Source organism: Genypterus blacodes, unplaced genomic scaffold (assembly GCF_046128005.1).
Source record: "Genypterus blacodes isolate CSIRO-AG114 ecotype Tasmania unplaced genomic scaffold, CSIRO-AGI_Gbla_v1 ptg000024l_1, whole genome shotgun sequence".
Taxonomy (NCBI): Eukaryota; Metazoa; Chordata; class Actinopteri; order Ophidiiformes; family Ophidiidae; genus Genypterus; species Genypterus blacodes.
In genome coordinates this window covers 1,211,573-1,223,676 of record NW_027466837.1, presented here as the reverse complement: position 1 = coordinate 1,223,676, position 12,104 = coordinate 1,211,573, and the positions used below count along the sequence as shown (strand labels likewise).

The 12,104-nt window shown below is 46.1% G+C and overlaps 1 protein-coding gene across 2 annotated transcripts; it reads right to left on the bottom strand.

The window, feature by feature from the left end:
• Positions 1 to 842: 842 nt before the first annotated feature.
• Positions 843 to 11,374, bottom strand: LOC142992897 (endothelin receptor type B-like). 2 transcript variants are annotated; one of them, XR_012961083.1, is made up of 9 exons: positions 11,192 to 11,374; positions 8,165 to 8,641; positions 6,064 to 6,176; positions 5,754 to 5,958; positions 4,388 to 4,537; positions 4,149 to 4,282; positions 3,902 to 4,010; positions 3,450 to 3,820; positions 843 to 3,374 (listed from the first exon to the last, which is right to left on the bottom strand). XR_012961083.1 is itself a non-coding variant. In XM_076143443.1 (8 exons), exons 2-8 carry the CDS (start codon positions 8,555 to 8,557, stop codon positions 3,692 to 3,694), a joined length of 1,233 nt encoding a protein of 410 aa, XP_075999558.1. In that variant the 5' UTR covers positions 8,558 to 8,641; positions 11,192 to 11,374; the 3' UTR covers positions 843 to 3,691. The 2 variants fall into 2 exon arrangements, 1 of the variants encoding a protein (XP_075999558.1); XM_076143443.1 differs by having other exon boundaries at positions 843 to 3,820.
• Between the last annotated feature and the right edge of the window lie 730 nt (positions 11,375 to 12,104).

The following is a 12,104-nucleotide window of genomic DNA, read 5'->3' as shown; positions in this document are numbered from 1 at the left end:
GGAAAGCAAAAGGTCAGAATAACCCAGAAGCAAATTGGGAAATTGAACGAGCTACTTCTTGGAAGGAAATGGATCCGGAGAACTTTGCACCCTTTGCCTGTGAAAGCTCAAGTCTGGAGACAATCTGTGTGATGCCATGAACCTAAATCACTGCGAGCAGGGCAGAGTTATAGGTGCGGCTCACACAGGTCAGCCTCTGGTCTGCAAAACGCGGAGCCTCACACATACAAACATGTAGAACCTGTGACCAGCAGCTTAAACAGTGTTTGTGTTGTGTTTCTCCCAGGAGCCTCCTAAACCACAGCTGCACTCTGATGTAATCGTGCTCCCTGGGAAACAATAAACTAAAAGCCAAACATTTGATAGGGAAAACGTAACATTTGGAGTAAACGTGGAGCTGGAAGGTCAATCATGGGAGCAACCAAGGCTGAACAGGAGAGTAACAAACACAACCATCGCATGCTTCTGAAGCAGCATCGTCTCAGCTTCACATTCGTGTGTGTTGCATGTTTGTAGCCCAATTTGTCACTGTGCAGCAATTCCATTAATGTGCTCCGTTTCCAAGTAAACATTTTAGTTCACTGAATCCAGATCCTTATCCATCTGTGGACCCCAAGTGACCAATTGATCGTCCATCATGGGATACACATACCTGATCTATTCCATTACCGCTGGCGTACTACTTTTGAAGAAACAGTAAACAAATCAATGTTCCTGGATGTGGATCTGCTTTTACTCTCACTCTCTCAACCGACGTGACCTCGGTGGATACAAACCTATCAGTAACAACAAACCCTAATCTGGCCCCTAATCCCAAGTGAGCAACTCCAGAAACAAGCAAATGCTATAAAATAATATTTATTACCGCATACTGTCAAGAAATGTCAAGAAGTACAGTATAAACATTGAAACCGCATCGGTCCATATTCACATTTATGTTTAACGTGAAAGCACTTTGTCATAACACTGTGACATGTTTGGCTCGGTGGATCCTCACCAGACAGGCATTCAGTTAGATTGTACTTTTAGATTTAGCTGGAAAGACAGTGAAGTTAATGAGTTATGATGGGATAATGAGTTACACATGATCCGCTGCTAGGAGTCCTCACAGAGTGGCAAAGGACAGACTTGTCAAATCCTTTTCAAACTCCATAAAATGATGTCTGGGGATTATCAACGTCGACATGCGGCGCCGTAGTAAGTTTGCCTTTAGACGGATGAGGAACTTATTGAGTGGAAAAAGAAAAACAGCAGAAGAGGCAGCGGATAAAAAAGGATTTCACTTGTGCTTGTACATCAGTGTGTGTGCTCTCGTGTCCAACAGTGTTTAAAGAAGAAGTGTGATCCAGCTTGCTGTCAGGTTTCTTCCATTATCACAGTTCTGCCAAAAATGTTATCCACACCCAACCAGAGGAAGAATGAAGAGAAGAGGAGGATCAAAGTGTTTGGTCTTCAGTGTGTGAGCTGAGTGAGCATCATGAGATCTGACACAGGTACGTAAATGACCCTTAAATGCTTATGGTAACCAATAACAACAGACTGTTAAACTCCAGCATCACCATAGAGTATAGATGGTTTCTGCCTCTGCCCCATATAAACACAGAATGTGGGTTAAATAGATTAAATAAGTTATCATAGCTTTCACATCCTGGACTACATTTCATAACATGAACAGCAATATATAAGTGAATATTTTGTGTGGTCATCATGCCGTCAGAGATATCTAATCCTTTCTAAAACAATTACATCATCTTTAAAACATGCAGGTTCTGTTACTTTCAGAAAGCTCGGCTGCTTCGTGAATCCTTATGATAACATACAGCTGCGACACACACACACACACACACACACACACACACACACACACACACCTCTACGCGCGGCCCCCCTCATGACTTAAAGCAGCCATGATTTACGGACATGCACTGGGGCCCATGTTCCTCAACGTGCCTTCGCCTGACCCACGTAATCAGGTACTAATGGTGTTCACGCTCGTTTTAATAAACCCTTCTACCTTTGAGGCTTCCTGGAAAAAATACCTCAGGGTCACATTTCCCACCTTTTTTCCCCGAAAGCTATCAAAGCTTCAGCAGGCCGTAGCTATCATTGCTCTTATCCATACTAAAGCCATGGAAACACTCAGGCCACATCAAACATGCTGTAGTTCCAGTCACTAGTTTGACCACTTTTGTAATCAGTGCACATCTTGAAGCACATGCACCACAGAGAAACAACTACAGCTCGGTTTACATGCACCGTCACCGTCCAATCACAACGGGAGTAAAGCAGAACTGTGATTACGCTCATATTCAGAATAACACTCATCCCAGTAACATACAGTGTGTCTGATATATGTGGAGTACTGCGGTGTCACAGGCATGGATACACCTCACAGTCTCAAAGCCTCACACTCGCAGCATAATAAACTAAGTAATGGCTAACAGCGAGTAAAGAGAGAGTAATGCCACACTCTGATTAGCAATAATCAGATGTAAACAAAGCCCGAGTCTCTACAAGTGAAGCTCACGACTGAAACAGATGGAACCTAAAAGAGATGCAAACTATGAGTCTGACAGTTTGCTTTTCTGTTGTCTGTGGTTAAGCGGCCACAACTGAAGCTGGATAATTATCTCTGTAACAAAGCGACTCCAGGCAGCATCGTTTCTGACTCGCCGTGTCACAGCACCAAAACCAGAACTGTTCAAAGCGATCCATGCTGTTTCTGCCCCGGCTCATTCTGTGCAGGGTTGCGGGCGGGCGGGCTGTTAGCGATCCCTACATTGGTTTGGGCACGAGTCAGTTGATGACACACAGTGTGAGACCACAATGTGCCTCAGTTGGTTATGTTCACGCTGTTTACAACACAAACTTCTTGCATTCGCCGTGGGCTGGAACAAAGAGTGACATGGTGGATGGAAAACTAATCACCCGTGCAGTTAGGTCATACACAGCTGGTTACTTGAACCCTAGGTTAGCTCTCTTTGCTACGTCCAGGCTAAACACTCCAGATGACTGTTTACAACTGGTTTACAACAGCTTTAGCGTCTGAGTCCGAGGGAGAAGAAGACTAAAGGCTTCCTCCACCAAAAGCATGTTAGATGTTCTTGAGAATTGCAGCGCTTGTGTATTTGTTAAGTGGAACGGAGCGTCAGGAAGAATGCGACCTGTCCACTAGGGGCTCCAGGTGTCTGAGTATATGAGGACGACAGACTTTGTCTCCTCTTCATCTGTTTGTTTCATACTCGAGGACAGACGCCATGAGGACACACATTAGTTTACAGCATGAAGCCTACATATAATCATCGGTTTACAATCTGCTTGTACATACCTCTATACATATATTTACAGGTGTTTGTGTTTGCAGCTGTGGCTCTCTTTACATGCAGCTCAGCCTCTAAACACACCGTCCCCTACTCAAGCTTCAGCGTTTGAGTACGACATTGGTAAACACATAAATGTAGCTTTGGTCTCATACTTTGTTGTTTTTACATTTGAAATTACAGCCTGAAAAGGTTCAGCCAGTCCAGTTCTCCATTCACTGGAGACTCCTCAGTCTTTGGGGAGTTCACATTCTGCACACTGCACATTCTTCTTCCTCTGTCTGCCAGTCTGCTAGCGGCGACCTGCTGTTTCTCCATAACACAGCGTTTTAGAGGAGGTGGTTGTGTAGTGTGTGCAGGTGTGCGTGTGTTTATGAGGAGCTGGTGTATTTCTGGCTGGAGCGGGAGCTGGAGCGGTCCAGTCCGTTTCCTTTCCAGTGTCCTCCGGAGCCTCGCTCGTCCAGGGGAGACGTCCTGTAGCACCAGCAGCACAGGCAAGACTGGGAGACAAGAAGACATGAGCTCAGCTGGGACGGCCTTCTGCTGACAGAGGGATCTGATTGTTCTGGGCGCCATCTTACCTGGAAGCAGTTCTTAAACTTCTGGCTGACAAAGTAGAGGGCAATCGGGTTAATACAGGAGTTTAAGGAGGCCATGTTGATACCAATGTAGTCCATCACCAAAAGGAAGCTGTCGAGACAAAGTTTACAGTCAAGATTACAGAAAGTCAAAGACCAACAGAACAATGAGTTCTCCTGGAAGTTTCCGACGTAGAGGTGATGAATTTTTGCTCTCATGTGCGTAAAGCCACCGTCTTTGCGTGCATACCTGAGGAGTTCACAGCGGTTGGGGTCATTCTGGTCGTAGATTGTTTTCTTAAGAATACGGCTGAGATGAAGCGGCAGCCAGCAAAGAGCGAAAATCAACACGAGGCAAAACACAGTCTTGGCTACTTCCCTCCGCTGCGTACACAAAGACGAGAATAGAAGCTGCTGAGTGCCAGGGTCTCTCAAAAAACACACACACACACAGTTATGACTGATAAAGTCATTTGGACGTGGGTGTACCTGCTTCATGTGGTCATTGAGTGCAATCCGCATGCATTTCTTGCGACTGAGCATCTCGCAGGACATGAGCGTGTAGAAGATTCCTGTGCAGGCCAGCGGGAAGCAGAAGTAGAAGCCAAACAGCCACCAGTCCTTCACATCTCGATAGAACTGCAAAAGATCCATTTACAAGATTTACACCTATTTAAAAACGCAAAGGGATCGCAGAGGAATATCACAGAGGAACATGGAGCCCCGAGCTTCTTCTACAGAGCAGATCGGAGCCTCTGAACCTTGACCCTTTGAACCCGGCCTGAGTCTGTAACCCAAGAATGGAGCCCTGAGGGTTTTGAATCAACGCAAAGCCCCACGACGCACACGCAGCATTCCTACTGCCTCCGTCTCATCCTCATCAGTAAACAAATCAATCCTCAGTATTATTGTTTACCTTCAACATCCCATAAGTGACATTTCTCTGCTGTCGCTTCAGGGCTCTGTGTTGTTGTCACTTAGTTGTTGTCGCTATAGGCTGATTATAAGTTGTTTGATGGTTCTGCACGCTACTCCCTCGTCAGTCGGGCTTCAGGGAGGTCACCAGGGGTCAGATCACTCAAGATGGCGACACATACATTTATTTAAGAGCTGTTTTGATGTGGGAGCCATGTTATTTCTGTTGGTACTTTCATGCTGCGAGTTACCGAGCGCAAGGGAGAATAAAGCAAGGAGGAATTATCCATCTGAATCAAAGCGTGGCTGTTTACATTGCATCCAGAAAGCGTCCAGGCCCTTCTGGTTTAGATCTGCAGAGCCACATATCAGCAGGGAACCTGTGGGAGTGGAGCTTTCCGTGCATCGCAGCGTCAAATATGAGGACTGACTGCTGTGCATCTTAGGGGAAAACACACTGAGATGACACGTTTGAGCTCTTAAAAATAAATTATGTGTATGCTGTGGATTAGCTGCCAAGCGCTAATCAGTTATTGGCAGAACTTGAACCAGAAAAGGCAATCATCCCGGACACCACATGTTGATTCTATTGTAGTAACGGAGCTCTTTGAAGTGAAGTGTTCCGTTTGGAGCAGATTTGGCAATTTCTTTTCTGATATAAAAGTTGTGTTTAGTTTCGTTTGATTTCATTGTTTTTGAGATTTGGAAGTTTTATGCCAATTCCTCAGTCAATATCTATCCACGTTTTTTTAATTTCTAATATTTAATAGTTTCCTTTCCATAAACTTTGGTTTCTGTCTTCCTGAGACCCGGCGTCCTCATATGTGCACATTTCATCATTCCTTCTCTACACCTTATACATCATTGTGCTCAACTTAAACCTGTTGTCCTCATGTCTGGACATTCAGGTCAATGATCTGACACCAAACTGGGCTCATACCATCATGAAGCTGGAGCTCTGGTGTGGATGCAGCAGACACACTCGCAGCTTGTTGCCTCTGTAGGGCATCTCCAGCATGTCGAACGCCAGCGCCTCGGGGACTGCCAGCAACACGGCAACCAACCAGATCAGGGTCACCTGCACAGCTTTCCACACAGGGATCCCTATGCCCTTCACCCTGCTCCACGACGTCACCGCGTGGTAGCTGCAGGAGCACACACACACACACACACACACACAGAGGGGTTATATATGCTTTGTAGGGATGAAGCTGGCATGAATGATGCACGTGGCGGAGAACTGTACTAACCGGTCAACACTGAGGGCACACAGGCTGAGGACAGTGATGCCCACTGAAGCTTTCTGGATGAAGGGCATCAACTTACAAATGTAAACGCCGAACGGCCAGTCCTCCGCTATGAGCTAAGAGATGAAGCAAGAAGGAAGACATTAAACAGATAAACAGAAAATCCAGCTGACTTTATTGTAGACAGTTCTGTTACCATGGCAGCCAGAGCCAAGAGTGCAGCTTGATCCTCTCCGGGGTAAAATCAGTCCAACATCAGGACATTAACAGATTGCACATAAATTCTGATATGAAACCCCTCATGTACTCTTTGATTCCTCTGTCGCAATCATTTATTCTGTTCATATTGGAACATTTTAAAGTAGTAAATTGTGTTGATAATCTAACCATAAATATGAAGACTATAAAGGCACACATTCTGACTGATCCTGACGGATTCCAGCTGCACCCAGCCAACATGAATCCCTTCAGATTTGGAAAATAAAACAAGTTTGGTATTATTCTTGTCTTTACGTTTGGGAACCTGTAACTGGAGACTCTGGTTCCCTGACGCATCGCTCCCAAAGGGACCAGACCAACATTTTCCTCAGAGCTCACGAGTCTCGCCCTGTGTGTTTTATGAGGTTATTACTTTGAGTAGTTTCGCCATCCGCAGGTGTGACAGCGAGCGCAGTAAATACAGGAATAAGAAAAAAAGTCAGTGGACCACAATGTGAATGAAAATGTGTGTAACTTTTAACATGTGTATGTACAGTATACACACACATGTAAACACCAGTCAAATCTGTTTAGACACAAACCTGAAGACGAGCAACAAATCTAACTAGTTAAATGAACAGCCTGTTTTCACACCTGTACATCATTCCAATACTTCAACAAAAGCAAAGTTGCATCGCACGCTCTGCTCATCGGACGGAAAGGTCAGGAGAAACAAACCACCGGAACTTATATAGAACATAGAACATATGAACATATGCCCTGAGTCTTCATTTGGGTCACATCCCGAGCCAGACTACAGCAGAGGGAGGAATTTGAATGAACTCAGCCGTCTAGGAAACCAAACACTGCTTCCACCTTGAGATGGAATGTTTTGACCAGCAATTTCCTTCCATAAACACTCAAACCAATGCAAAGATGACACATGAGTGGCGACTTGTACACATGCTGAACATGTGTCTCAGTCCATACAGAACTTACACCTCCTTTTCTTCCTCCAGTATATTCTATACTTCCAATACTTCTCTATCATTTATTATCTCAAAGCAGGAATTCTTTATTGTGGTTTTGATTCTTTGAGTCCTTTTTTTCCTCAAACCCTCTTTTCTTAAATTTGAGGAAACGTCTCAGACTGTACTGCTGCGCCCTGAATGGAACCACTGAAATGTCCATTCCGTGCATTTAAATGTTTCATATATAATACCTTTGATTGATGAAAAGCCCCTGAGACGTATCCATGACTACTGGCTCCATCCCTTATAGGAGGAAACCTGATGCCACATGTTTGCGATTACACTATTTGAAGTTGGGGTATTCCACTTTGGAAATTGATATTGTCGCTGTTTATGTTTTTGTATGTAACATCTGAGCTGTGACATCATTCTTCTTCTTCATCAAAGTTCTGTTAGCTGTGCACATAGAAAGAGGAGTGTGTAGGAAACATCTCATGTCACCGTAAAGGCTTTGGCTTGAGCAGCTAATCAATACTGAGGGAGGCAATGTGATGTTAGATAGAGACGAGTCCAGACTGCTGTGATCTCTCTATCAATACATTTAAAAATATTTTAAATTCTGAACCAGATTCTGAGTCACTGGATTCCTAATCAATTGATCAAATAACGTCAACACGGGAAAATGGAGACTGATTATTGAAAAACAGAGGATTCAGCCAAAAGGCCTCCGTGTGCATCGTCCAAATCTGTCCGTCAAGTCTGAGAGTGTGTCCCATTAATCCCGATCAATCGCCTGGAAATTACAGGAACACGCGCTCAGACACAAACTCTTAACCCCACCCCTCCCCTCCTGTGTGTGTGAGTGTGCCGAACAGCTAACATGGCTGCATTCCAACAGGCTGGTTGGTATGGAGCCTCAGCGTGTTGGCGGCTACCTTGAACACGTTGATGGGGATGGCGATGAGGATGTACAGCAGGTCTCCCAGCGCCAGGCTGCCGATCAGGATGTTGGGTCCGTTCCTCATGCACTTGTTCTTGTAAATGATCCTCAGCAGGGCGGAGTTGCCGATGATTCCCACCACGAAGATGAGGCAGGACACGATGGTGTTGACGTACTTAAAGGCGTGCTTGATCTCTGTCGGGTTGATGCACATGGGAGGAAAGCGAGGCCGGGCGGGCTGAAGGGGGGGCGAGTCCAGGGAGACATTGCTCTTGGGCGCCTCGGCAGCTCCGGCCTCATCCGGGGCGTCGCGGACGACCCGAGAGGCTCCGACAACTCCGATCAACAGGACGCACAGCAGCCCGACGAGCCTCATCCTCACACACATCGTCTCACACACGCACACACGCACAGAGTCGCGTTCTCGGCCCAGGGGCTGCTGGGGTTTGAGTGCAGACTTCTTATGAGCGTCCTGCAAAGGAGGCAGAAGGAAAATGTCAGTGTATGTTCACGTTCACTAGCTGATCAGATCTATAGATCAATAATATGTCACATTCCAAGGTAAGCCATCACACAAACCTGGCAACCCAAACACTTCTTCTTATCTGCATATTGAACCACTCGTGCTTTAGGTTTGAGCCTAGCATAGATTAGATGTAGCGCCCGCACGCACACGCACACGCGCACGCGCACACACACACACACACACACACACACACACAGGTTGATGAGAGAATCCATCAGGTTTGGGATATCGAGTATCGCAGAAGGGAACGCAGAGTGGATCAATGAAGTCGGAGATCAGGGTCGAGTGTGTGTGTGTGTGTGTGTGTGTGTGTGTGTGTGTGCACGTGCATGTGGTGGACAGAGATACTTTGTCTGGTTGAGGACCCTGGATTGGACATGGGCCTCGCAAAGATCATGTGGACCCCAAGAACGCCCCGGAGCATCTTCAGGGAATAAATGGGCTGATTGAGAGCGGTGGCAAATATGTGCAAAGATACACAATCGTGGTGTACAATCTGTCTCTCACACACACACACAAACAGACACACACAATCTCTCCATCTCTTGTACAGACATGCTGCTGTTTGGGAGAGTGGAAGCTCTGTCAAGAAACGCTTAGGTTAAATCCGCAAACACGTGCACTTACACTTGAAAAACCACTTATCTCTCTTTCTTTCCATCTCTCCCTCTCCCATTCACACACACAGACAGACACACACACACACAGGCCATCCATTTGTCCTGACAGCACAAAGACCTTTTGTCTAGTTTGTGACACACAGAAACATACAATCACATGGACGGACACGTACATTGCAAAGAATCAGTGTGGAAAAAGTTTGGACATCTTTCTAAAATCTCCTCTTCGTCATGCTGAATGGAGTCTTTCTTTCCACCTCGGTCACCACGTTAGGGCATAGACGTCACATCGAGGTCGTAATTTACCAAAAAATCTGCTTTGAAGTTGGACTTAACTGGGCTGATTCACTTTGTTAATTAGATTCAACTTTGTGGCCTTCGCTGTCTCTGCTGCAGAAATCTGAGAGGAGGAGGAGGCGAGCAGCCGAGTCTGATGGGTGTGTGTGTGTGTGTGTGTATTCACATGTGTGTTGAAATGGCGATAAGAGATAAGAGAGAGCGTGGGAAGACGGACATATGATGGAAAAAAATGGAAAAAAAGGGTTAAAAAAAGGGCAAAGATGGACATGAAGAAGTGTTTGATTTACTGTTTTAGAGGAACAATGGGAGGAAGAGGAAGCAACGGGCAGGGAAAGTCAGAGAAGGACGAAAGAGAAGACGAGTCAGAGGGAGCAGGATTCATGACCTGGAGGAAGGAGGAGGGTGAGGAGGGGGAGGGGGGGGGGGTGAGGGGGTGAGGAGGGCAGACGCAAATCGTCATTTTGCAAGTCGCCAGAAGCTCCAGTCAGCATCAGGGGCGAAGACTCAGGGCTCAGTTACAACACAAATGCACACACGCTGTGAAGTGTGACACAATCTGACACTGAAGCAGATCCCTCCTTTGTCAAAGCTCCTAATGTTCCTTTTCTTTGGCTCAGATTGTGGAACCATATTTGTTGACTGGACTCTGTGGGAATGGTCCTAATCACAGTTTGTATGTTTGAGTGGCGGTTGGTGTATTTTGTCCTCCCAGCGTCCCGGCGGGGGAGGACAGCCGAGCCTCTCAGCCATAACAAGAGCAGAGCCAGGGAACCCGCCCGCACACCTGCAGCACACCGGGGTCGGGATTCCTTTTAAGACAGGAAATGGTCATAAATGGGGAGCACAAGAATCAAGAATATTCCCGTTTCAGCTCCATCCAGTTTCTAGACTCAATATAAATGATTTCCAGCGTGTCAAATCGCGTTTTCTGGCCATGCAGATGTCCACACCATGGAAGCACCACATAAAAACTGTTTTATAGCACAATAGATCCAGGCAGAGCTCACATAAAACTGTGTGTGTGTGTGTGTGTGTGTGTGTGTGTGTGTGTGTGTGTGTGCGCACAGTGACATGAGCTCCAACAAAGCAGCTCCACGTTGAATCTAAATGAGCAAATGTAAACACTGACGGTAAGAGTCTCTAAAACAACACAAGCGCCTCATGAAATATAATCACTCGTAAAATGGGATGTTTAGAGTTATAATGCACATGAAATCTACTGTACTAACTCTACTGAAAACTCTACTGAGATTCTCATTGTGTTTCTTGCTGATATATCAGCAAGAAACGAGTAAAGTTACAAATAACAGCGCTATAAAACCTACAACAAATCCATAGATCAACAGATTTATGGATAAGCATATAAGCAGAGATGAAGAGAGGGGGGGGGGGGGGGGGGGGGGGGGGGGGGGGGGAGAGAGACAGAGAGACAGAGACAGAGAGAGAGAGAGAGACAGAGAGATCTATCATTAAAGTTGAGTTATTTCTTGCGTCAGTAATCAGGCGCAGTATGTTGCGGTTACTTGTTGTTTACTTGTTTACTTGTGTACAAAGTGTCGCTTCAGGCCGCTCTTACCTGTGTGGTGCCAAGGCCAAAGTGTCGGTCAAAGTTTATTCCAGCTCCCCCTAATCGTTTCACCACGCGAGAAGCTCCAGTCGAGTCCCGGCGGTGATGTGGCGGCGTGTCCGCTCCGTGCGTCAGGCTGTCCGCTCAGTGCGCCAGCTCTCCGCTCCAGCTGCGCTCTGGCGCGCGGAGCGACGCTGCGCGAGTTTTATAGCCACGAGCCAACAAGATGCGCGCGCGCAGCCAATCACAGCGCGCGCCCGAGCATCCTTCCCTCTGTGCAAAGGAACGAGCCGCTCGACGTTTGTTTGGTTTTTATACCTGCAGAACACGATGACAGTGACGTCATAATCACAATACCTCAGTGATCCTTCCCCAGGGTCCCATCATGGAGACACACTTCACTACTTTAATACTTAAGGAGGTGCAGAGATGACTTGTAGGCAGACTTGTTCTGTCTATAAAAGTTTGCTGCAGTCATGGGAGTCCTTGGGCCCTCAGGGACCCCCTGGAGGGAGCGGGCTGGACCATGAAAGCACAACAGAAAACGACACATGCTTCCCCTGCTGATCGATGCCTCTTTCCCTCTTTACTGATCAGATTTATAATGTTTATAAACTGAAAATGAGAACATCACAGCTCAGTATACAGATATGAACAAGACAACTTCATTACACACTCCTATCTGGATTCAGACCAAATCATGTAATGAATATGACAGATTCTTTACCATGTGATTGCTCTTTTAGTTTTGAAAGAGAAAAATGTGAAAACATTTTTTTTTTTCAAATCTTCCAGAATTGAGAAATTGTTTTCGTAACTTCTCTGAATCCATTCATGTTCATGCTGCTCCGAACATGAGGCAACACAAGCATGTCAGGGGTTCAGTGCTCGGCCATGAAAATCAGTTTAGCCTGCTGACAAT

Coding starts and splice junctions, on each gene's coding strand:
- LOC142992897 (XM_076143443.1), bottom strand. CDS start 8,557: ATGTGTGTGAGGATGAGGCTCGTCGGGCTGCTGTGCGTCCTGTTGATC. Junction 6,177..8,164: donor TCCCCATCAACGTGTTCAAG/GTAGCCGCCAAC, acceptor TTCATCTCTTAG/CTCATAGCGGAGGACTGGCC. Junction 4,538..5,753: donor AGAGCTCCAGCTTCATGATG/GTATGAGCCCAG, acceptor GATCTTTTGCAG/TTCTATCGAGATGTGAAGGA.